This window comes from Crocodylus siamensis, chromosome 11 (assembly GCF_052110815.1).
Source record: "Crocodylus siamensis isolate JL-2025a chromosome 11, ASM5211081v1, whole genome shotgun sequence".
Taxonomy (NCBI): Eukaryota; Metazoa; Chordata; order Crocodylia; family Crocodylidae; genus Crocodylus; species Crocodylus siamensis.
This window is the reverse complement of record NC_143405.1, coordinates 41,017,012-41,043,481: the sequence shown is the minus strand read 5'-3', so window position 1 is coordinate 41,043,481 and position 26,470 is coordinate 41,017,012. Positions and strand designations below refer to the sequence as shown.

Sequence of the window (26,470 nt, the reverse complement as noted above, 5' to 3'; positions counted from 1 at the left end):
ACATCTGGAAGGAAAGAATCAAATGGCAAATTGTTCTTTGGAGAAGAGTTATTGAAGGTCAACAGTCAAGTGTACCAAAAAGCTCTTATGGAGGCTGCTTTGTACTGCTAAACAAATATCCTTTGGACCACATTTGACTTTCATTTACTCTTAGCATCTCTCATTGATACCAGCATCACTGATGACAATGCTAACCATTTGTATGACTAAGACATGCTATTTGCGCTGGTATTTTACAAATCAAATGTATGAAATGCTACACTCTGGACTGGAGATCTTTTATGGATATGATAACTGCTATGCAGAAAACATTTAAAATGAAATCATAGTGTCTGCTTTAAGCCCAAACAAGAGGGGGCACAGTTTATGTATCAGACATGGATCAGTGATCAGGTACTGGGAAAAAGTAGAGTAGGATTTAGGATTCTCTAGAAAATATTTCTTCTTGTGGTTGCTGATTATTGTAATAAAGTACATAGTTGAAACTGCTTTCAGAGCAAACAAAAAGGATCTAAACAGACTTTGAGAGACAGTTTGTCAAGTCAGGTTTTCAGTACATATTTACATAGTAGACTGGAACAGTAGTCATCCCTGTGACTTTTGTTTGTTTTTTGTGGATTTTAAGGGCAGAAATTGAGGGCAGGAAAAGAGTTGTAGCTTCTTATCTGTTATTTCATAGAGGAAGCTTAATATTAATTAAACACAGGACCGTATTATGCAAGAGGTACATCTTTGTTCTACACACATTAAATGTTCAGGATTAGATGGGTATTATTTAACTATTCTCATGCTACTGGACATTTATATTAAGGAAGAATCAAATTGCAAATAAATAAGAGCCCTATCCTGTTCCCATGGAAATCAATAGTAAATTTCCACTGACTTTAGACCAGGATTTTGTGCTAAATACATAAATAGGGACTGGAAGACGCAGGTATGTCCAATAAAATAGGATTGCTATAAACACACAAACCTGGTAAACTTCCTAAATAAAGAGTTGTTTAAAAAAAAAAAAAGAAAAAAAATCTTAGTAACTGTAGACCTCTGTCTGCTTCTAACCAGTGCAAGAAAACATCCTTATTTGTATTTCTGCTTATGACTATGGTTAAAACCTCCAGTCTTTTAAATCATGGTGCAGGTGCATTCAAGTAATTGCAGGAACAACTGAATAGTCCCATATGCTAACACTGGAAAAAGAGACACAGTATTATTTGGTAAAGATAAATATGAAAAATAAAGATATATTGGGTTTATATTAGCTCAGACATACAAGGATGGGGAAAAAAATCACTCGTCTTTTTGGATGTTTCAGAACGCTGTATTTATTTATTTTTTTTAATGACTGATCAGTGAAAAACTATGTTAAAATCAGTTGGAAAATCAGTGTTAAATAAGACATCTCATGGCGACAACCAGTATATAGAGTTGCTAACCAAAACAGGTAACCAATGCAGGCAGCATTCAGTTATTCCAGAGAGAATGTGGATCTAATGAATTTGAAACAATAAGAAAATAGGGAAATCATGTAGGGGAAAGAGTTGTTTGTTTGTTTTTTTTAATGTAAAAAAAATTAGGTATAATGCATTGTATCCTTGAGCTTTGATGTACAAAGTTCTTTCCTGACACACAAATTAAAAAAATGACAATACTAAAGTCTCAAAAGAAAACATGAATGCTAGCAATTTGATAGCACTGAATAACCTACTACATAGACATTCCTCATTGTGTATTGAATATCTTTGTGAGAAAATGTCACACAGCAGAGTGGAATTCCCACGTGGGCAGAAGGCCGGCCAAAGGCTGGGCACGTTGTACATCCTGGTTAAATCCTGGACATAGCTTTTAAATGGGATTTGCAGCAGTCAGTGCCTTTGTGCTGGTTTTCCTGAGAGGTGAATTTGTCTTACAGAAACTAGCAGCATCTTTTGACTGTTTACTTAGCTTGGGTCTCATAAACCTTTATTTCAGTGGACCTGAGATTTGGTCTTAAATTTATGTAATTCTGGTTTCTTTTTCTCCTGTCCCCCTCCCCCTTCATCTGCAGGCCAGTGTAGCCAGATATTCCCCCCTCAGCTCGGTACGTTACAAATAATTCATGGCAACGGCACCACAGTTGGGACAGTGATCACATTCCAGTGTTCTGCTGAACACCAGCTTGAAGGACAGGGAGTCGTCACCTGCATTTGGAAAGGAAACAGTGCTCAGTGGACAGCAGGAGTTCCCTCGTGCAAGCGTAAGGATTATTCCAAAAAAATTTCTATCGCCTAAGCTGAGTTAGTCTCTAGCTTTTTTGATTTATAGTCCTAAGTCTTTGGAAGATGTAGGGTTCTGTGCACAGAAGAGACTTTGAATTTCCTTTAGGGCTGAAATGTGTGGAATGCAATTAAACACCATTCATTACAACACAGGAAAAACTTGTAGTCAGACTCATGCCTGGTCTTACAGCCATGCCTTCAGTAGAGTTACACAAGGGATACATTTTTCCCTTACAAGGTATCTTTCAGCCAATACTACTCCTTATTTATTATACAGTGGATAGTAATTTTATAAGAAATAGGCCCAAAGCAAAATTCTGGATCTCAATGCCTCTGAACTTTGGAGTGTTTAAAATTCAGAATGGTCTCAAGACCAGTGCATTGGACCTTGTCTAATTTTAGAATCCCTGTTACATGGAATATTTTGCTATGTACTTGAGATTCCTATTCCAGGTAGGCAAGCTTATATCTGACTAATGGGCTTCCATAAGAGAAAGTAACAGATAAGAATGCTTGCTTTTAAAAAGCTGTGCAAATATACAGCTATCTCTGGAATTCAGTGGACACATTTCTAAGACTGGCATTTTTGGTGATGCAAAAAGTAACTTTCCTTTGGTAAGGAAGACATAGTGCTCAACCTGGACTAGCTGAGGCTATAGTGCCACATCAAAACTTCTCTATCTTTAGAATATATTTTTCCTACTCCCACGACAATTACAAATATCCCCAGTGTTCAACTGAAGACTTTTTGCTGCTTCCAGGATCCTGTCCTGCTGATTGCTAAAAGAGAAAGTGACCTGATGTGCAAAATAAAATACAGTTATACGGAACTAACCTTCTCAGAATAGGCTTCTTTACATCTGTGTTTCTTTTCCAGTATTTGTTTTTGCCAATCTAGTCCTTGTTAACACTTGATTAATAGAATCTTGTACATCATTGCATTTTTAACAGACTGACGAAGTTGTGCTTTTAAGGTACTGTGAAGCTAACAGCATCATGTTTGATTAACTTAAGTGGTAGGATAGTTGTGATCAATTCATTAGTAACTTATAAACAGTAGATTTTTAAATAGTCCACTTTGAGACAACCTTGGTTTGAAATTAAGCCAAGATACCTGGAACATTTTAATGCATACTGACATGAAAAATTTCATTGCATTATTATTAGCAAGACAGTGAAATGAGTAGATCTCAGCACATTTTAATAGGAATGTGAAAGCTAAATTTAATAAGGTGTTTGCGTTGGAAACCTGTTTCTATATTTGCTTTCCTGCAGCCATATCGAAGTATGAGACTTTTGGATTTAAAGTAGCAGTGATTGCCTCCATTGTAAGCTGTGCCATCATTCTGCTGATGTCTATGGCTTTTCTAACTTGTTGTCTCATCAAGTGTGTTAAGAAAAGTGAAAGGAGGAGAACTGAAAGGTATGTGCACATCCACAAAACCTTGCAAAAATAGCATAAATCCCAAGATGAGAGAGATTTGTGTGTCTAAGGCAGTTAAATGGCCCCTGTTGCCATATTATCTGAGTACCTCCCAGTTTTGTAAATGTCTTCATCCTCATGACACTCAGTGAGGTAATAATCTGTTTGGAGGAGGGGGAACTGAGACCCAAAGAAAGGCTAAGGCCCAGATATTTAAAGGTATATTAGTGCCTAATTCCCTTGACATCAGTGAGGGTTAGGTGTCACATAGCAAGGGTATGGTGGAGTGAGAAACTGAACCTGGGTCTAGTAACTGTGCCATTCTTCTTCTTCTCCTTGGGTTTTCTTTTCCATGGGATGACTGAGGATTTCCCCTACCCCTTTGTTCTCCTTTGCTTTATCTTCAGTTCTTATTAAAATGTGCAGGGATTCTTTATGGCTAGGGAAAGACATTCAAAAAGCCTGAGCCTGAATTGATTCAATCTTTGCAGGTTAGTCTAACCTGGCTAGGCTGACCTGGTTTGTAATGGCACAGACATCCACTCTCAACTGAGGAAATTCAGGCACATGCCTGCAGTAGCTCAGGCTAGAAGCTGGGGGTACTAGAGCAGCCCTCTTTTTCCTGCTATAGTGCTGAGCTGAGGGGGGTATGGCCAGGCCCCAGCAGTATGCTCTGATTAGGGAGGGGTTTCCCCCCCACACTTCTTGATAACAGAGCATTTATCAGCTGTTATCAGCATTTAGCACCCCATCAGAAAACAAAGCCTCTCATTAGTTCAAGTTCTTCTTAAGGAACTTTTTTCAAGGAAGGGAACATTCCAAGGAGGGTTGATTAGCTCTAAAAAGCCCTAAGCTGACACTGTCCTGTCTGCCTTACACAAACACTGATCGGCATTAGCTAGCATACCACATTCTGGCTATGGTCCATGCTATGGGAGAGAAGAGGGAGGGATTCCTGCTTGAACAGCAAGGGGGTGGAGCGGCAGGGGAAGCCAGGCATATGCTGCTGTGCCTGCTAGTCCCTGCTAGAGCTCCAGCGTGGGAGCAGAGGGGAGGAGCAGAGAGCCCAGCCCAGACAGCATGCTGGGATGCTGGGGGACTCTCTGATCTAACTTAAACCAGGAAGGGGGTCTGGGACAAACATTGCATAAACCAGATTGATCCAAATCAATTTAGTCTGATGCTACATTCAACCAGGTGTATCTCAAACCTCTTCCAGCCATTTTCAAACTGGTTTATGTGCACTGAATGTCTGTTCTGTTACGGGTTTAAACCAGTTTCTGATCACTTAAAACAGTTTATGTGTTATGTCTGTCCCCAGCTTACCAGACAATGTTGTAACACTTATACTGTGTGTTTCAAAACCTGGCTGTGAAAAAGGGATGGGGTGATCAGATAGAGCTTTAAGCTACATCTGATTTTTGTACTGTTCTCAATAGGATACAGTTCTGTCTCATCATATATCTCACCTTCTGCAGAAAGCAAAGGTTTACACACATGTGAGGAGAGAGAGAGTTAGCTCCTCTACTGCGGCTGACATTATCCCTCTGACTATCTCTTTCTCCTAACTTGTATATTTCATTCTCATGTCTGTGCTCTTCCTTTACACCTGCCCAGAGCTCAGCTGGATACCTCCATCTCTCTCCAAGGAGCTGTTATGGTACCTGCCGTAAGCAGCCAGGCAGCTTCGTCACCTTCATTCCTGACACTCCCCTGCTGAATTCAAACCTGGAAAAAAGGGTGTAGACTGGATGAGGCAGTTGATGTGCATAGAAGAGGTGGAGACCCGTACATGGAGGTCCTAGTGCTGGTCTCAGATGTGTGAAAACCAGAATTTCCATCTCACAGGAAATTCTTCACTTCTAATTTTTGGTTTTGTGCTAAACAGAAGCTACAAAGAAATCTGCAAGTTCCTGTGAAATTAAATTTAAGTCTGACCTTTTAAAATGGATATTATAATTTGCAATATAAAAGAAAATCCTTTTGTGATTGAAAAGTCATTTCAAAATGACGTAGTAGCCAGTTTGATTCTTATAAGATCCTCTTCCTTTAAGTACTTTTATTTTTAGTGAATTTTGTCAAAATTGGCCATTCCTATAGAATGTTTAGCTAGTGATGGATCAGCATTTTCAGACAGAAAAATATTCTGCTTGGACACTTTTAAGCCAGCCCTAGTAAAACCATCAACATCTAAGAGGAATCCTCCTCCCTGGATCCTCTCAATTTGTGTCCTTCCCTGTCCCAAACCTCTATGCCTTTCCCCCACAACTATATGCCTAACTACTCAGAAAACTGCATTCAACTGCTTTGAAACAATATCACCAAAAAATATTTATTGAGTTCAGGCTAGTTTGATGCCATTTTCTTGTGATGCCACGAGGGGGCTCTCAGATCAGGTCCTAATCTCATTCTCTGCTCCTGTAACTTGAGCAAGCTTGGGAACTGGGAATAGTTTGGTTTAACCCCATAGGGAGAGAACAGCTTGCAGCAAGCTATAGAACCATCTCTCTGAGCGGAGAGTGGTAATGATGGGTCTTGGCGAGAGGTTTTCTAGACAGAAAACAAGTTAGGGCAGGAAAAAGATTGGAAGGAAGGGAAACAAAGGGAGGAGACCTCAGAAAATCCTCACATCTTTAGTAGTAATAACTTGGCCCCTTGTGGCCTAAATCTTGTAGGAGTCAATGGCAAAGCTGCCATTTTCTTCAGTCAGCAGAGCGTTGCATCCTGAAAGAACAGGGTGTGAACAACAGAGAATAGGCATTGCCAATTTAGCAATTTTATTGCAATCCTCGTAGTATTTAATGTTCTTTCTTAAAGCCCCAGCTTAATGTGAGCATCTCAGGCACTGTTTAAAAATAACAAAACTAAGATTTGAATCCCCTTGGGTAATAAAAAATTTTGCAAACATGCCCCAAGTATGTTCTAAAGGGTTAGAATCTGGAGGGCAAATAAAACAATCTTCATTTTTCCTCAGTTTCATCATTTTTCTATGGATATCATGATTAAGACCAGATTGATTTTTTTGAACACTTGGGGGAGAGGCAATATTTCAAAAATGACCCAGGAGATATTTTTCTGAATAGAATAAATTTTATTTTTCTATAAAGCGCCAGCAGCCTGGTAACATCAGCACTTTAAAAAAAGCCAGCGCCTGGTGTCTGAACATAGGTAATTCCTTTTGATGCCAATAGCATTTATCTGTGAAGAGATGCAACTTCATGCTATAAATACAACTTACTATAAGCTAAAATTCAGAGAAGCTTCCTTGCTGCAGTTTCTTTACTTTCTCGTAAAAATTGCTCAGGGTCTGATGATTTTTATAGATTTGGGGGGTTAAATCTTAACAAGTAACATTGATGTTTTAAAAATAATATTTATCCTGTCTAAAGTCCTAAATTTAGAAAACCTCCTTTTCCAGGCAAGCACTTACTTAAGTCTGGACTGAGACATGCCCTTAAAGTTTAGCACATGTTTCAATGGCTTCGTCATAGGGATAATGTGAAACTTGTTTTTTAAGTACTTTTCTGGATTGAGGTTTTAGTCAAGTAAGAGTTAAAATACTGTAGTAATGCCAGAGCTATCTATTTTCGACTTTTCTGTGTTTACAGGGATATGCAGCTGTGGTACCAGCTCAGAACTGAAGAACTGGAAAACATGCAAGCTGCATATTTTGGTTTTAAAGGCAGAAATAATAACAATAATAAAAAGCTCAGGAAAAAAACAGTATTTGATGATGGGGCTAACATGGCATATGACAACCAAGGCTTCTGCAGGTGAGAGTATTAAAATGAAGTATGCTGGGTTTCTGAATGCACTTGATGAATGGGTGTTAGAAAGAAGATTAGTGGAAAATAATTTTAAAATTGTCTCATAAGAATAAAATGATAAACTGTATTGGCGGGTGATATCCTGGCAATTGAACTGTTCCACTGTACATCATGTTTGCAGTTTGTGCTGTATGGGTTGCATCCAGCAAGATGCTGGGCACTCCAGTAATGAGCTGCACATTCCTGGGATATTGTGTACAGCCTCAGCTTGCATTAAAACCCCAGGTTTGTCCTTGAACTTGCTCTTTTTATGGTAATTAATAATGTTGCAAGAAAAGCTATTCATACAGCTTGAAAACCTAAGTATGACCTTGAACTCTGCCAGTGATTTTCTGACCTGTGTTTATACCGCTGCTCTGGTCTACACAAAAAACTGAAATCGGGTTTTTAAAAATGCACAGAAATGTGTGTTAATATGATTTTTGTCTCCCTATACCTTTACTATCCTTTGATATTGCTCAGCCGTCAAAGACAACAATGTACATTACAACTCTGGCTTGCTTTTGTTTCACTGCCCACTTTACAGACTTTGAAAACAGTGGTAGCTATAATTCTACTGGTTACCTATTTAAAAAAATGTTATGTAAACCACCTTCTGTACCACAGTGGAAATGGTATTCAAATGGTTCATTTAAACAAAAGTCTAGTGGCTGTTTAATCAATTTTTAGCTTTGGGTGGTTTCTGAAAGACTTAAAGCTAATTATATGGTGATTATATCCTAAAATGGTTTTCAAAAGGATTAAGAACCAGGTTTTTTTTTTAATTTTGACTACTCCAGCTATCTGTGCTGGAGTGTTAAAAGTCACTACCTGTTTTTTAAATGTTTGAAAAACCTGTATCAATACACAGTTGTTAAATACAAAGTTTATTGCTCCTCTAGAGCTGCAAGTACTTCAGAAGTTCTTATCTAAACCATTTCAATGAAGTAGAAACTGTTTACCAAATGCTGTACATCCATCCTTAACTGACTATATCAAGGAATATGTACTGGTAATTCATTTGGATAAGCAAATCTTCAGATAAACAGCTTCTATTTGATAAGGAGGTTGAAGTGTTTAAACTTTGTTGGGAAAGTGAGGTGAAGGGACAGGGACAGTAAGGAAGCTTACAAACTTTTCTTTTTCCTGTGTAGAAAATGTATATGCTGAAAGCAAATATTAGAAGATATTGCCTACCTTTGTATAGCAGAGTGGTGGATATGATGATGTAAAGGTGATGTGATTCCAGTGTAGTCATTCAGATATAACAAAAATCAGTCCAACCTCAGAAGCTGTAAGAGAATATTCAGTTTTGAGGTAGAAGTCTAGCTGTTGAGCATGGCCACTTATGTTCAGAGAAGCTGTTTCCTTAATAGGAGTTTGAAAGCATTTGACTGAATTTGAGCAATTATGAAACCACCTGAGACACTGCTGGAGTTATTCCAAGGATGAACTCAATCCTGTAACAATATTCCCTCAACAAACTTCTACATAAATGCTGATTGTAATACATTTATATTCACTGTTACATAAAACTTTATTAAAGCTGTAGATGTCTACAGTTTAATTATATTAACTGAATCTACGTGCCTTGATAGATATAGTATGGGAATTGTCTTAATGCATTATGTAGCAAATGAATTTTGAAGATGACAAATGATATGCCAACTTTGTCCATTACTTTTAAAGTTTATGATATGTTATATAATGAATTATCCTGCAGATCTAGCTTATTGTTAACAGCTTGACAGTACAGAGGTAAATGTAAACTGAAGCTGTCTGATGTACTATGCAGTTAGAAGACTCAATGATGGCGAGTTGTGTACTGGCTTTCCCCCTGGTTTCTAACATTTCTTGTCCCATATACAAGAAACATACTAGTAACTTACATTTTGGAGGATTTTTTTTTTGCTTTGGAGTTGTACATTGACCATTCAAACCAAAGTACAAGAAACTGTTAAAACGACACAGTAAAAATCAGTGCAACCAAAGTCTGTATTTTTCACACAATTTACATCATTTCTTGAGAATGTCCTCTGCCTGCACCTTATTGATCCAATGTTTCTAACAAAGAACCATGCTTTAAAGTAATACAGTTTGTTGTTTATTTCTTTTCCTTGATCTTTTTAGTGAAATAATGCATGTTATTTTAACCCATTGTAGTTTGCAGTTTCATCACTTTTTCCCTATGATAGGCTTTAGTTGCTTTATTCCAGGTAACTAAGGAAAGCTGTAATTGAATTGTAATTGCATGTGTAATTGAACCAGAAAATCTGAGAGATGAAGCATGATTTTATCTGTGGGGAGAATGTTGACTATGATGACTACCTTTTCACCTGCTACTTAAGTTTTCAGGGGAATGAATGACCACACACACACCTTGATAACCCCAGTGCAACTTTATCTCACCATTATAAGCTTTTTTTTCTTATAGAAGTGTTCATCGGACATAAGTTTCCATTTTTAATTGAAATAGTTTTAAAAGATGATTCTATATTTAGATCTGTCAATTTCAGGAAATTTCACTTTGTCAATTTTAAGGGGGGAAAAAGCAATTCTATCAGACGGAGCAGAGATTTGTTACGGTTCATAATTCGAGGAGTCAGGATTAAAAGCTCTCATTTAACCTGGTGATAGCAAAGCTTTCTTGTTCTGTGAGAACAAGAAGTAAATGTGGTAACTATGGAATTGTGTTAATATTTAGTTTCATTATCAGAAGCTGAATTGTAATGGCAACTGTTGTGTGTGTGTATATATAAAGAGCTGCGTTCTGACCTTGCATGCACATGAGTAAGTCTTACTGAAGTGATGAGACGTAAATGTGCACACAACTGAGACCAAATTTAATTCACTGTGGTGAACAATTGCCATCTGTGCCAGCCTGCTGCTGTTGAAAGACAGCAGCAGCACAGAGTTTACAAATACTCACTGAAACAAAGTATCATGTCTGTATGCTCCAGCCTTGGCAATATGACCAGTCTTTCCTAAGGAGTACTGACTTGCGCCTGAAACATTAACCATTACTTACTCACAGGACAAGCTTGCTTCCAAGAAGGGCTGAGCAGAGAGTGTGGTAAGCAGAATATAGAACTAATTGCTTAGTGACAAGGGGGTTGAAAGAGATGCTGTGGTTTCCGGGAAGTTAAGAGTTTATACAGGGGAAATGACTGGACAAGCCACTGTGGAATAGTGCTTTGTATGACCACTTTTACTATAGAATAAGAGCATCCAAACAGGGAGCTATTCTGTTTTAAATTCTTACCTGGGGTAGGAAAGGATTTTCCTGTTCTGTGTACCTTCATGAGATATTAAATCTTTTTCTCTTCTGTGCTGGCATGAAACCAAGACCTTTTGAAATAAGGTGCCAAAAGAAAGATAGAGAACTCCAGAGCAGAAGAGCAAAGGGGCTTGTATTTTGCACATTCCTTCAGGGTGTGACAGTTCCCAAGTTCAAGTTTCTTCTCTGTTTGACGTGGATCTGCCATATCCCATGCCCAACCACCCGACTAGGCTGTTTTCTGTTAAAGAAAAGATCTCTCTCACCAGAGATTACACTCAAAACTGGCAAAAAATTTCTTGAAATAGTAGTTTCATTCCACCTTACCGTACCAAAAATGGATTGATGAATCAGTATGCTTCAGTGAAAAAACTGTTTATTTGTTTTATTGGCCAAGATTGTCCTTCCTTCCATTAAACCTACCTCATTCTGGAACACCTTTCTTGTGTTGCTGTCAAATGAACTTTCCTCCTTTTGTCCATAACTGAGCATGCCTCTCAACTCTTTTAGATATGCTACCAAAGTCTTTGCAGGCTACATGCTCCACATGGGCATACTTAATGCTGAATATCTGCAAAGGAAAGGTTAATGAAAGCTGTTCTTCCCCTTGCCAGGTACCAAAGATACTGGAAAGATTAGAAAGCATGTCAATGAGAGATCAGATAAAAGTAATGAGACTCAAGAGAAGTGGAGCCACAACCCCTGCATAGGTAGAAACTTACGTTCACTTACAGATGTGAGGTGGATACAGCTGGTGTTCAGCTAAATACTCACCAGAGATGGCAGGAGACAGTTAGGTGGGCCTTGGGTTTTCAGCCTGCAGAAATATATCAAAGTTTCCTTTGCTTATTTATGATTCATAAACTGAACTAATGCTCTCCTTATCCCTTTAAATAATTCTAGTCATGCTCTGAGGAATTCATGAGGATGCAAATAAGAAAAATATGCGCAAACCGGCATTATCATAGGAAATTACAAGGTGGAGCTAAGATACACAGCACACCATTTTCCCGTGCATATGAAAGCAGCGAATAAACTCAGGACACCCTGTTGTTCCTTTCTCACCACAAGAGCATGCAATAAGCTGGCCTCAGCATTGGAAAAACATTTAAAATTAGTAGTGGGAGAATGTGAAAAGATTTGGGAAAAGATTTGGAATCCAGCTTGCTGTAGCATCCAAATTATCAAGTGAAATATCCAGACTAACAGAAGTTACCATTTCCCTCAATCTCAGTACAATCCTTTTCACAATACCAGGCCCTGCAATGGACCCTTCCTTGAGAAAGGAATGTGCTGTTGCCCTTGCAAGCAGGATTGGTGGCTTCCTGTACTGAAGATACCAGCAGATCAATTCCTTTGGAGCATATGTCTGTTGTCTCTCTCCTGCATTCAGTCTTGAGGGAACAAGTACAAATCACTTCTGCCTATCTTTTGGAACGAAAGCATTTGGGTCAGCTAACCCAGCTGACCAGACCCAAAGATCTGTTATGTGATTAAATCTTTCAGTCTAGTTCAAAAATGCATCCCATATAACTATATTGAAATCGGTCGTGAAAGAATTAAGAGAAAGTCCTGCATTTTTGTTGGAACATAGAATTATTTCTTCCTTTCCCTCTCCTTGCCCCCCCCCAAAAAAAAACAAAAACAACTCAGAAAGGCACATTTGGTTTGTTTGAGTTGAAAGTGGATTATTTTGCATAGCTCTGGAGCTAATTAGTTAGCAGAACTGAGTGCAGGAGTGAGTCAAGTGGAAAAGCCCATGTCTTGGAATACATTTGAGAGCCCTTCTTTAGATACCAATTGTAACTGGTATGCATTACCAAGCACAATCTCTTTAGAAGGGCAACAGATTGGTGCACTCCCACAGGAGTTATTTTTAGTGCCTGTGTCTGAAAGCTCATGAAATTGGGTACTGGATCCTTTCTAATAATATGCAAGATGTCAATCATTGTGCATTAGCAGCCTACAAAGGTAACAGTAATTAAGCAAAATCTAATAAAAAATATTTCCAAGTGAAATGAGTTCATTTCTTCATATTGTCTTCATAGACATTTAGGAGAGGTGACCTAATTTTGGGGAAAGTGTATAACAAGTGATGAAGCAAAACCAGTAAGATGAACTCCTGACATTTTGCTTATACAGAAATCCCAGATGTATGTTTGTATATGTATGTTTTATATATGTAGTGGTTATAAAGGGCTATGTTCATTCCTAACCATGTGTAAATACACAGATCAGAAGCAGAGTTATATGAATGTGCACTTCAACTTCTGGCAGGCTTGTTGGAAATCATTTTCTGGAGAACACCTGTGCTTCCTGTTCCACCACAAGCTGCAACACTATGGCCTTGGGTAAGGGGACCTTTGGGAAGTCTAAGGGAAAGAGGGGACACAATATGCAGCCACAGTCCTCTTCCTCTTCTACACCCCAAACCTACTCCCTCAGGTGTCTTTTCCTTTCTGTTCACATTAGCAGGGGAGATTATAAAGCCAAAGGAGAAACTACTAAATTAAAAGGGCAGCATGCTTCAGTGATCCTCATGGAAGCAGGTTCGTGTGGTGCAAGTTTGTACCAATGAGAGAGAAGAAAGCATGGGAAGAAACTCTCATGCTACAAGACAGGCTGTTCTAAAGTTCTGCTAATAAGAACAAAACAAGTAGAGCATAAAAAGTAAATACAAAACAAGCACAAAAACTCAGCAGCCGAAGGTTGTAGAGCCAGAAGATGTATCACTGGATAAACCAAATAAAGAGAAAATATTCTTCAGTTGTGGTTTACTGCCAGCTTGTAAGAGATCCCCAAAGGCCAGTCTGTCCTGAGAACATTCTAGAAATGCTACCAAGTGGTGCAGGAATGAACACTGCAGCTGTATTTTTCCCCACAACTGTTGATTTACGGGGTAGAAGTAATGATGCTGCGGGTATGGGTGAAAATTCATCTGCCTTCTAAGGGTCAGGTTTGCTTCCGTTTTGTTAGTGCTAGGCCTCTGCCCAGGTTAAATTCCCTTTGTGCTGGCCTCATGGGAAAACAGGGTAGTTCCCTCTTGTAATGAAAGCTTCTGGCAGTGGAAAGCCAATGTAGCTGGCTCATTGATCACATGGGGAATAAGTTAGATGCCGGAGTGTGGCCTGAGCTGCTGCTGTTAGTACCTTCAGTGCAGTGTTTCCCAAACGGCTGATACCTGGAGCACACTTTTCTGGCTTAAATTGGTTGCACGCTTCACTTTTATACCTGAAAAGTGTGTGTGTGGTGGGGAGGGGGTGTCAAATATTTCTAAATTCAGAAAAGATACTGAGTGGGACACAGAGGCTAAAAAAGTTGAGAATTACTGATGCCATTTACCTGGTGCCATTTAAGGTGATGGGGAAAGGACCTCACTCTGCTGTACCCTGTTCACTGTCTGCCCCCTCCTGTCATCTGGTCTGTGCCTCAGGGGCAGAGGCAGCCCTGCTCTCCTCTCTGGCCCACAGCCCTGGGAGCATGGAAGGAGAAGAGAGGGCAGCCAGGCTGCAAAGTATGGCTTCATGCACATCTACCCACTTGCAGCAGAGCACACTGCTGGGAGCTTGGGGCTGCCTGGGGGTGGGGAAGGTTGCAGGAGTCACAGCAGTCCCCAGAGGAGCAAGTGCAGGCATTGCTGGAGTAGTTGATGTAGGTGTAGGGTGCTGGATGGGAGAGGGGAGAGTATTTACTTCCTCACACAGTGGGGATCTCACGGCACACTCCCATTGCTCCCAGAGAGCAGTAGTGTGCCACAGCATGTCCTTTAAGAATCACTGCTCCAGTGGCTGAACTAGCTTGTATGCAGCCACCTCTGCCATTCCTGACCTTGGCATATCTGTGAATGAAATCTATATGGCTGTTAGGATCCATCCCTGTACTCAGGCTCTTGCGGCCTTTAGAGAAAATGCTCATTTGACTCCAGTTGTTTGTAAAGCTGAGTTCCCAGGCAGTCTGTTTTGGGGTGTCTGGAAAAAGAGCCCAGTCATTTTTTTTGTTTGCTTGTGGTGCTTTCACGTTAGCTGCCTGGGTACAATTTTACATCAGTGATTGCAGTGAAGATTTTATAGCCACAAAGGTGAGGAGGTTCCAGGTTTTGATTCCCATGGTGCTGGTGACTCAGCCACATTTCACTTCCATTAAAGTATAGAGATCAACCATGAACGGTTCAGTCCAAAAAAAACCCTTTATCCACTCCCTGCTGTTTTCATGTAGTGCTCAGATTTCCGGATTCCCATAACTTTGGACCATTTGTCTGCACAGGTACTACTCTTTGCCACTGTAAAATCTAGGATACTAGGCTAGATGGACCTGTGGACTAACCAAGTTTGGCACTTCTTATAGTTCTTACACAAGGCATCACACTGACTCACACCAAGGCTGCATGAAGAAGTGCAGACCTGGAAGCAGTGGTGATGAAACAAGTTTTGGTATCACCAATATGTTTAATATTCCTGTATATGAAATTCACAATGAGATGGCTATAAATATTATTTTTTTCAATGCATAATATGCATTTAGGCAGGCAAGGGTAGATGTGATATCTTTTATTAAACCAACTGCGTAGTCAGAAAAAAGTTCTTTGCAACCTTCTTCAGGCATAGGGAATCTTTGCTGTTCTGAGACTCCAAGGAATGAAAGGACATTCCTTGTGACAGGATGTCAGTGAGAATGTAAATAGGTAGAAATTAGGAAAACAAAGTTATAACATACCATCCTTCCCTGGAACCTACACGGAAAATCCTCAAACAGTTGCAACCCATATTAGAAGGCCCAATTCTTAGAGATCTTTCCAGAACCACCCATCCTAGCCTTTAAACAAGCACGCAGCCCTGCTAACCTCACCAGAAACAAACTCCCTATGACCCAAACTATACCTAGTGGATCCAGACTATGCCAGGACAAGAAATGCAAAACCTGCCAACACCTCTCTACCATTCCCACAATAACCACACCCCAGAACAGAACCATCGCCCTTCCTGGATCTGACACCTACACCTCCAGAAATGTTATAGATCTCATCCAGTGCACCAAATGCCCTGGTGGAAAATATGCAGGAGAAACCAATCAACAACTGCACCCCAGAGTGAATGCATACCAAAAATCTACCAAAGACCAGAATACCCAACTACCTGTGGATGCACGCATCTCACAAGACAATCACCACCTCTCTATTCTTAGTTCTAACTTCAAAGGGAACTTATAAAACACCTTTCATAGATGAGCCTACAAACTTCATAAATCTACTGGATACAAAAAATCATGGACTCAGTACAGACATTGGATTTATGCATAGGTGGCAGAAGGTCAGGGCTAATGGGGCTTAGCCCCCATAAACACAGGGCAGCAGTGGCAGTGCAGAGGACTGCAGGGCAGCCCTGCTGTAAGCGCTGGGTGGCTGCAGTGGGGGGAAGAGGTGTGCACAGACAGACATGCAGCCACAACCTGCAGAGGTGGCCAGCAATGCAGTGCCCAGCAGATAACTTTATGAAGGGGAAAGGGTGAGGGGGGGGCAGATTGAGGCCCCTGTGGTGAGTAGGGTAGGGGCTGAGGCAAATGGGGTCCCAGGGCCGGGGTGGGTGGTGGGATGGCTCATCCAAGAGCACGGGAGCGGGGGAGAGGAAGGGCTCCCACTGCTGTGCACCCCAAGGGAAGCACAGGAGACATATGCCTCCTGGATTTATGCATGGGGCATTGCAGAGGAATGCTGGGCACTGCACCTGCTGCCAGTGTTTGGGAGCTGCAGGTAATGCCATGTGCCTTCCACTGCTGGGTGGGCAGGGGATGGGGTGCAGGTGCAGCTTGTACACAGAAGGCACATGGCATCGCATGGTTCCTGGGTAATGGTAGTGTGGAGCAGAGCCCAGTCCACAGTAGCAGCCTACTTCTGTGACACCCTGCATACAAATCCAAAGGACATGTGCCCTCTGTGCCTCCCCCAGGTTGTGCACAATGGCGGGAGCACTCCCGCACTCCTGGACGAGTCGACCGGGCTCAGACTGCCTCAGGGCCCCGTTCTTCCAAGCTCCAGCCCCTGCCCCTCTTCCTCCCTCACTGTGGAGGCCTTGATCTGCCCCCCACACCTCTTCCCCCTTCATCCCTCACTGTGGAGGCCTTGATCTGCCCCCCACATCTCTTCCCCCTTCATAGGCTTACCTGGTGCGTGGTTTATGTGTGTGTGTAAGTATCATTTTAAGTTTTACTTGGCTCTTCCCCAGTAATATTTCTCCCTCTGTCTATGGATTTATGATGTATTATACCTGCCTGACATCTGATTCACCAAGTACCTGCCAGCCCTGATCTTTTACACTCCCCCCCGCCCCCTCTTTCTTTCCTCTCCTCCTTTTCTACCTGTTTTCTTCCTAATTTCCAGCTATTTACTTTTTCACAGACAGCCTCTTTTCTACCTTGGAAAACTACTACAGTAGAGTCTTCCTTACTTACCTTTGGCTTTTTCCCTCCCTTGTTTCCCACCCTCCTCCACTCTCCCCCTTCCCTCTTCTACCTTTCGTTTTCTTAATTTCTACCTATTTACATTCTCACTGACATCCTGTCACACTTTTATCTTCTTTCATTCCTTGGAGTCTCAGAACAGCAAAAACTCCCTGTGCCTGAAGAAGGGTGATTGTGCCTAAAAGCTTGCAAAGAACTTTTTCCAACTACTCAGTTGATCTAATAAAAGATATTGCATCTACCCAAAGAATCTTGCCTGCCTATGTCCTTAGACTAACATGGCTACAATAAAAAATCCAGTACTATGCATTCATGCATAACTCTTCCTTCCACCCTACCAAAAACAGGATAAAATTGTACAAAAGAGGTTTTAACATAAAACCAATTGAATTTTGGTCAAGTTGTATTACAGTGATTTCTTTCGTTACGTTGCTTCAGTGTATAATAGTTAAACGGGGGGGAAGGGAAATATGTACACTATAAAATATGGTATCATGTGAGTAGCTTAATACAATTGCATGCAAGTAAATACATAATAATGGAAATTAATTTCCCTTTTAAAGAGGCAGTAGCATTTTCCGTGTCAAAGATGACACGGAAATGTCACTTTCCCTGCCTTCCTGGCCCCACGCTGCTCCAGCACCACAAGGCTCCTGGCTGCATCGCCAGAGCATGTGGCTGCGCTGGGTGTGTGTGTTCATAGGGTGAGTCCCACACCTCGCCCCCACCAGACACATGCACCCACACCCCACCTTGCACTGCCATACATGCAGTACCCATACCCACACCCCCTCACAGACCCCAGTCACCCTCTCCCCCTACACAGCTCCCCACAAACCCCATACCCACCACACCCCACATATCCACACACACCCACATGCTTTCTCCCCCATACCTATCCACCCCCTGCAGATACACCCACACCCTCCCCCACACCCCACATACCCACGCCCCCACAAACCTACCCCATCTCCCCACAATATACAAGAGTAAGACTTCATTTTAAGCTATTATATACAAGACAAAATATTTTTTGAAATCAAATTAATGAATGTTTTCGATGTTCGCTTTTTAGAATATAATTTGGTATTTTTCTGATTCCAAGATGGCAAAACCCCTTACTGAAAGGAGTACTTCTGGGGCAAAGGGAAGGACTTCTGGTGGCAAAGGTCAGGGGTTAGGAGGTGAAACTTCCAGTCGCAAGATGGCGACCAGGGGGTGGGGCACCTATCAAGGGACAGGGCTATCCATGCAACCCTTGAAAGCTCACCAAATATCAGTATGTGGCCCTTCACCTGAAACAATTGCCTACCCTTGCTATATATCATGTGATCATTCCCTTCCCTGCTTCGCATATGAGAGCTGCCTCCATGGAACAGGCCATTTCTAGTCCACTGGTGTTATGATAAAGAGGAAATTTACAGTTGAGAATTTAAGCTGCAGTACAGAGGCCACAATAATGATGCTCCCTTCATGTTAAGCCTGTTGTTACTATTATATTACTAAGGTTCGGGACATCCTATACTGGGGCTTGGCAACCTTCTTAGAGTGGTGGCTGAAATAACATAACTTGGTCTGAGGCAAGCTGATTTTTTTTACTTGGTTACTGCAGCTTCACTGCTGATGCACACACCGCGGAATCCTTCCACCGCTGAAATGCCATGGAATTGCCCTGCCTCCAGAATGCTGCTGATATGTGGGTTTTGAGGCAGGAGAAATCACTTGCATGGATGTGCAGGGCTAGGAAGCAGACTTCCTCTTCTTCCCCTATGCAAAGTCCACAGAAAGGTGCCATCTGTGGAGTACATGGGTCCTTTCCCTGGCACAAATAGTCACACAGTAGGTCAGTGGGAGGGAGGATTACATCCCCTTCCCTCCCCTTTCCACTCTCTGGAGCTCTCCAGGCACTCTGGCAGAAAATAGGCTGTGGGTCAATGGCTAAATTCCTTAGTATGACTCCAATTGGAATTGAAAATCAATCTGATCCAACTCATTATTTCTGGGCTAACTAGGGAAAAAAAGAGTGTGCGCCTTTAGCTCATACTGGGAAAGGCTGAAAATATATATGATGGTGCTGAGGTGATATTGTTCCTGTTATGATACAGAAAAATATGCAAGGCACGAATTCCTGTGGGTGGTATTTTTTTATTGGACCAACTGCACAATTGGGATAGATATAGCCAAACTAACTATCCCAACCATGCAGTTCATCCAATAAAAGATAACACCCACAAGAATTTTTGCCCTTCAAAAATATGCATCGCATTCTCCTCTCTATTTCATGCCAGTTCCTCCTTATGGTTAGGCAAAGTGTCATGGCTTGATCATGGTTAGGCAAAGAGTCATGGTTTGAGCATAGAACTAAGAATCAGAACCATGGCTCTGACTGACTTTCAGCTCAAGTACCCTGTCTGCCTCTCTCTTCCAGCTGTATCTAAGATAGCTAAGGTATTTGCATCTACTGTATATATGTTTGTAAAGCATTTAGAATGTGATGGGTTCCCCTTTAAGAGCTAGATGTATATTTGGTAAATTTTATTTGTTTTTATAGTATTTCTTTGTACATGCCTTTATAATTTATTGGGACTAACTCAATGCACATATGCACATCATAGTATCATAGTAGCTAGAGTCGGAAGGGACCTAGGTAGATCATCTAGTCTGACCCCCTGCCTTGGCAGGAAAGAGCATCGGGGTCAGATGACCCCGGCAAGGTGCTTATCTAACTTCCTTTTAAAAATCCCCAGGCTAGGAGCCTGCACCACTTCCCCTGGAAGCCGGTTCCAGGCCCTAGCCGCCCTGACTGTGAAGTAGCGCCTCCTAATATCTAATCTAAACTTACCCTCCGCCAGCTTGTGACCGTTATTCCTGGTCACTCCTGGCAGCGCACGGGGGAACAGGGACTCCCCCAATACCCGCTGATCCCCCCTGACCAGTTTGTAGCAGGCCACAAGGTCCCCCCTTAACCTTCTCTTGTGGAGGCTAAACAGGTTCAGGTCCCGTAGCCTCTCCTCATAAGGCCTGCCCTGCTGACCCCTGATCATACGAGTGGCCCTCCTCTGGACTCTTTCCATATCGTCCACGTCCCTCTTGAAGTGTGGCGCCCAGAACTGGACGCAGTACTCCAGCTGCGGCCTGACCAGTGCCGCACAGAGGGGGAGGATCACCTCCCTGGACCTGCTCGAGATGCATCTGTGGATGCATGACAGGGTACGGTTGGCCTTCTTGACTGCCTCCCCACACTGCCGGCCCATGTTCATCGTGGAGTCAATGACGACTCCAAGATCCTTTTCCGTCTCCGTGCTGGCAAGAGGGGAGTTCCCCAACCTGTAAGTGTGGTGCCGGTTCTTCCTCCCCATGTGCAACACCTTGCACTTATCAGTGTTAAACCCCATCCTATTCTCATCCGCCCACCGTTGCAACCTGTCAAGGTCAGCTTGTAGCCTATTGCACCCTTCTAGTGCACCCACATCCCCCCACATCTTAGTGTCATCAGCAAACTTGAACAGGGTGCTTTCTACCCCGTCATCCAAGTCACTGATGAAGATGTTGAACAGTGCGGGCCCGAGGACCGAGCCCTGCGGAACCCCACTGCCCACGTCCTTCCAGGTCGAGAAGAACCCATCCACTACCACCCTCTGGGTGCGGCCCTCCAACCAGTTAGCGACCCATTTGACTGTGTGGGCATCGACACCACAGTCTCCCAGCTTTTTGATGAGGACAGGGTGAGAGACAGTGTCGAAAGCCTTCCGGAAGTCCAGAAAGACTACATCCACAGCAACCCCTGCGTCTAATGATTTGGTGACCTGATCGTAAAAGGCCACCAGGTTGGTCTGACAAGACCTGCCACTGATGAACCCATGTTGGTTGCCCCTGAGCATGCATTCCCCCGCAAGGCCCTCCTGGATGTGTGCCAGGATAATTTTTTCAAAGAGCTTACCCGGGATTGAGGTAAGACTAACTGGCCTGTAATTTCCCGGGTCCTCCTTTTTTCCCTTTTTGAAGATAGGGACCACATTGGCCCTCTTCCAGTCCTCCGGCACCTCACCAGAGCACCACGAGTGCTCATAGAGCCGCGCCAGGGGTCCCGCAATGACCTCGGCCAGTTCCTGTAGAACCCTAGGGTGAAGATCGTCCGGACCAGCGGACTTGAACACATCCAGCCTCTCCAGAAGTACCCTAACTAACTCCTCGCTAACCCCTGGCCCAGGCGTGTCTCTCCCGGGGCCCGAGGGGGGCCCAGCAGGGAGGTGGCTGAACTGGTCCCTACTTAGGAAGACAGAGGCAAAGAAATCATTAAATATGTTAGCTTTGTCATCTGGCGTGATGACTAAGTTGCCCATCGTGTCCTGCAGGGGCCCCACATTACCCGGGACCCTCTTTTTACCCCCTATGTATTTGAAGAAGGACTTCTTATTGTCCCCAATCCGGGAAGCTAGTCCTATCTCCATCTCTGCCTTGGCCTTCCTGACTGCCCCCCTACATCCTCGGGCGACTGTAACATAGTCCTTCTTGGTGATGACCCCATCTCTCCATTGAGTGTATGCCTCCCTTTTAGCAAGGAGACATTCCCGGATGCTCTTAGTGAGCCATGGGGGTTTATGTGCCCTCCTGCTCCCTTTGACCCTTGTTGGGATTACCTCCCTTTGGGCATGGAGGATCGTCTCCTTAAGCATATGTGCTTTCATTAAAGTTTTCGTAATGGCTCTGCTCTTACCACTGAGTATCATACACAGACACTAGACACTAAACAAGCAAAAAGTTCCACCCATTCCTATTGCAAATCCCTTTTCAAAGCCACTGCCAACATCAGACAGGAAATCTAGGTGCATACGGTGCAGGAGTTCTCTCACTGCAAGGAGGCCCTATTTGAATTATTATCCCCTTTGCGCTAGGAACAATTCTCTGTTTGCAAAAAGAAGAATTTTTAAAATTCTTTTAAAGCCCACTGACACACACATGACTGTATATTACCCTTCTCTCCTGCTGGAGGCTGAGTCGTTACTTCTCCCAACAGTTACACCAGCTCTATTGACTACATTGGTATAAATGAGAGCTTTGTTTTATGATGTGCAAACTCTACATACAGGTGCCATCTGTGGAGTAAATGGATCATTTCCTTGGCACAAAGTGTTCCAGAGTAGGCCAGTGGGAACAGGGCTACGTCCCCTTCATAGTTTCATAGTAGCTAGAGTCGGAAGGGACCTAGGTAGATCATCTAGTCCGACCCCCTGCCTTAGCAGGAAAGAGCACCGGGGTCAGATGACCCCGGCAAGGTGCTCATCTAACTTCCTTTTAAAAATCCCCAGGCTAGGAGCCTGCACCACTTCCCCTGGAAGCTGGTTCCAGGCCCTAGCCACCCTGACTGTGAAGTAGTGCCTCCTAATATCTAATCTAAACTTACCCTCCGCCAGTTTGTGACCGTTATTCCTGGTCACTCCTGGCAGCGCACGGGGGAACAGGGACTCCCCCAATACCTGCTGATCCCCCCTGACCAGTTTGTAGCAGGCCACAAGGTCCCCCCTTAGCCTTCTCTTGTGGAGGCTAAACAGGTTCAGGTCCCGTAGCCTATCCTCATAAGGCCTGCCCTGCTGACCCCTGATCATACGAGTGGCCTTCCTCTGAACTCTTTCCATATTGTCCACGTCCCTCTTGAAGTGTGGCGCCCAGAACTGGACGCAGTACTCCAGCTGCGGCCTGACCAGTGCCGCATAGAGGGGGAGGATCACCTCCCTGGACCTGCTCGAGATGCATCTGTGGATGCATGATAGGGTACGATTGTCCTTCTTGACTGCCTCCCCACACTGCCGGCCCATGTTCATCGTGGAGTCAATGACGACTCCAAGATCCTTTTCCGTCTCCGTGCTGGCAAGAGGAGAGTTCCCCAACCTGTAAGTGTGGTGCCGGTTCTTCCTCCCCATGTGCAACACCTTGCACTTATCAGTGTTAAACCCCATCCTATTCTCATCCGCCCACCGTTGCAACCTGTCAAGGTCAGCTTGTAGCCTATTGCACCCTTCTAGTGCACCCACATCCCCCCACATCTTAGTGTCATCAGCAAACTTGAACAGGGTGCTTTCTACCCCCTCATCCAAGTCACTGATGAAGATGTTGAACAGTGCAGGCCCGAGGACCGAGCCCTGCGGAACCCCACTGCCCACATCCTTCCAGGTCGAGAAGAACCCATCCACTACCACCCTCTGGGTGCGGCCCTCCAACCAGCTGGCGACCCATTTGACCGTGTGGGCATCGACACCACAGTCTCTCAGCTTTTTGATGAGGACAGGGTGAGAGACAGTGTCGAAAGCCTTCCGGAAGTCCAAAAAGACTACATCCACAGCAACCCCTGCGTCTAATGATTTGGTGACCTGATCGTAAAAGGCCACCAGGTTGGTCTGACAAGACCTGCCACTGATAAACCCATGTTGGTTGCCCCTGAGCATGCATTCCCCCGCAAGGCCCTCCTGGACGTGTGCCAGGATAATTTTTTCAAAGAGCTTCCCCGGGATTGAGGTCAGACTAACTGGCCTGTAATTTCCCGGGTCCTCTTTTTTTCCCTTTTTGAAGATAGGGACCACATTGGCCCTCTTCCAGTCCTCCGGCACCTCGCCAGAGCACCACGAGTGCTCATAGAGCCGTGCCAGGGGTCCCGCAATGACCTCAGCCAGTTCCTGTAGAACCCTAGGGTGAAGATCGTCCGGACCAGCGGACTTGAACACGTCCAGCTTCTCCAGAAGTACCCTAACTGACTCCTCGCTAACCCTTGGCCCAGGCGTGTCTCTCTCGGGGCCCGAGGGGGGCCCAGCAGGGAGGTGGCTGAACTGGTCCCTACTTAGGAAGACAGAGGCAAAGAAATCGTTAAATATGTTAGCTTTGTCATCTGGCGTGATGACTAAGTTGCCCTTCCCTCCTCTTTCTACTCTTTCAAGTTGGCCAGGTACTCTGGCAGAAAGAAGGCTGTGGGACTGGCCAAATCTTTCTATTTAACATCTTTTTTTATTTAACATTGTTATAGAAAGAGAATACAACCCTCCCTTCCCCTCTCCAAAAGAAAAAAACCCCTCTTTGCATCTTTCCTTGCCACATTTAAAGTGAAACAAGCTTCCAGCTTACCAGATGCTGTAAGTAAATGTAAATACAAGCTAGCTGTTTTGACCTCAGGTCACAGTAAGATGCTTTTAAATATTCCAGCTGGAACAGGAGTTAGGAACGTTAAAGTACTAAGGGTGTGTCTGCATGTTACTGAATAGTCATATTGCTACAGCATTGTGCTTTAGTGTTTCCTTTTGGAAGTACTAAAGCACAGTGCAGTAACCACCTGTATTGCGCCATGAGTGCAGCGTGCGGTTAGATTTTTTTGCTACTTCGCTGTAGTGGCACATTAAAATGGGGGAGCATGCTGCTATGGCGAAGTAGCTGCCAATCATGTGTAGGCTCACATGATCACTATGTCACTGTAACATGCCATACTATGATGTAGCGTGTCCCTACGGCAACATAGGACGATGTGTAGACGCACCCTAAGAGCACAGAAGTGGTTAGACATGTTAATCAGAAATCAGGCAAAGGCAAGGCAACTAAAGTATTATAGCATCTGATGAAGAAAGTTGTTGCCTACTAAAGCTCATGCTTCTCTGAACCAGTTAGTATAGGGCATCACTCTGCCCTGCCTTCTTCCTAAAGTAATAAAAGGGAACACTTGGGTTATGTTGTTTGCATCAGTGGACAAATGTCAAACTGAAATCTGTGTTACATAAATAACAGAAAATTCAGAGGAGACTAGCTCCACTCAGTTCACATTGATGTAGTTTCTGTTAATCTAGGCTAACGCCTTCAGTCTGCTCAGGGGAAATTGAGGGCACTGACAGAAGTGACATTTTGTCATGCAGTCACCCTCTTGAAGTGGCCTACAGCCATTCTGCTTTACAGAAGGGCTTCAGAGAGCTTTAAAAGGTCCTGATCCCACCTAAATAACCTTGTCTGCCTATGTCCTTAGACTAATGTAGCTACAACCTATACACCTGAAACATGGAGCATACTGAATTTTGCCATTTGAAATGGAAATTACACAACATGAAAAAGAAAGAAGCCAGAGACAACAGCAACATATAGTTTCTAAGCCTATGCAAGAAACACAACATCATTCCCAGAGGACTAAACATCTACAGTCCTCTGACTACTACACACAACTCTGAATATGCTTCACAACTTTGCAGGAAAACTTCAGGGAAACTTAGAAATCAAAGATGATTTCTAAACCATCAGATAGGACATCTCACAATAGAAAAAATTAAAGCCTGACTGCTATATTGACTGCTTCTGGGAAAGAATGAACAAGAAATAATCAACAACACATGCCACCATAACATCTGTCCCTCTCAGAGAGAAGGGCCATAGAATCCCTAAGATCTGACCACCAAATAGTAATAAAACCAGTGGATAAAGGAGGAGCTATAGTTATCCTTATCTGTGAAGACTACATAAAGGAAGCAAACAGACAACTCTCTGACACCACCTACTACAAAAAACTAGATGATTCTACTCCCCTTTTCACCTTGAAACTCAAAACTACCATCAAATCATTTCCATCAGAACTACCAGAAAAAATATAAACTTGATCCCCTTACTACCCAACCCAGGGACTTTTTACATGCTCCCTAAAATCTACAAACAAGGAAACCCTGGCAGACCTGTTGTATCCAACCATGGAACCCTCACTAAGGAAATATCAGGTTTTGTCTAATCAATCCTCAAACCTCTTGTCACCTGAAGAGCAAGTTTTGTCCAAGACACAACAGACTTTCTACAAAAACTTAAAAACATAGACCACCTTCCCAGTAACACCCTTCTAACCACCATGGACATTACCAGCCTATATACCAACATCCCACACCAGGATGACAGTCAAGCCTGCTTTACATATCTACAAGAGCAAGATTACAACTCAGAGTACAGACCCAAAGATATTACTATACTTATACACTTCATCCTCACACACAGCAACTTTACTTTCAATAGCCAACACTTCCTTCAGACCATGGGCACAGCTATAGGCACCAAAATGGCCCCACCCTGTATCAAGATTTTCATGAGCCATCTGAAAGAAAAATTCCTTAAGGACTCTGTGGCAGGAAAGATTTAACCTGGCAGGGTGAGGAGCAGAGCCAGTGGGACACCACACCAGAACAGGAGCATGGTGAAAGTGAAATTGCTGCGGGAGAAGATGCTACGGTAAAAGAAAAAAAGGAAAAAGAAC

The 26,470-nt window shown here is 43.2% G+C and overlaps 1 protein-coding gene across 3 annotated transcripts in view; it reads left to right on the top strand.

Annotated features, from left to right (window-relative positions):
• The window catches only part of SUSD3 (sushi domain containing 3), a 73,057-nt gene that overhangs the window by 35,946 nt on the left and 10,641 nt on the right, over window positions 1-26,470 (top strand). Inside the window, exons 2-5 of one of the 3 annotated variants that reach the window (XM_090022535.1) lie at window positions 2,045-2,233; window positions 3,531-3,678; window positions 7,287-7,451; window positions 13,039-13,112. In XM_090022535.1, the coding sequence (XP_089878661.1) occupies window positions 2,045-2,233; window positions 3,531-3,678; window positions 7,287-7,451; window positions 13,039-13,112 (576 nt within the window). Of the gene's footprint in view, window positions 1-2,044; window positions 2,234-3,530; window positions 3,679-7,286; window positions 7,452-12,994; window positions 13,113-26,470 lie in introns of all 3 variants that reach the window. The other 2 variants (XM_090022536.1, XM_090022534.1) reach the window with 2 other exon arrangements.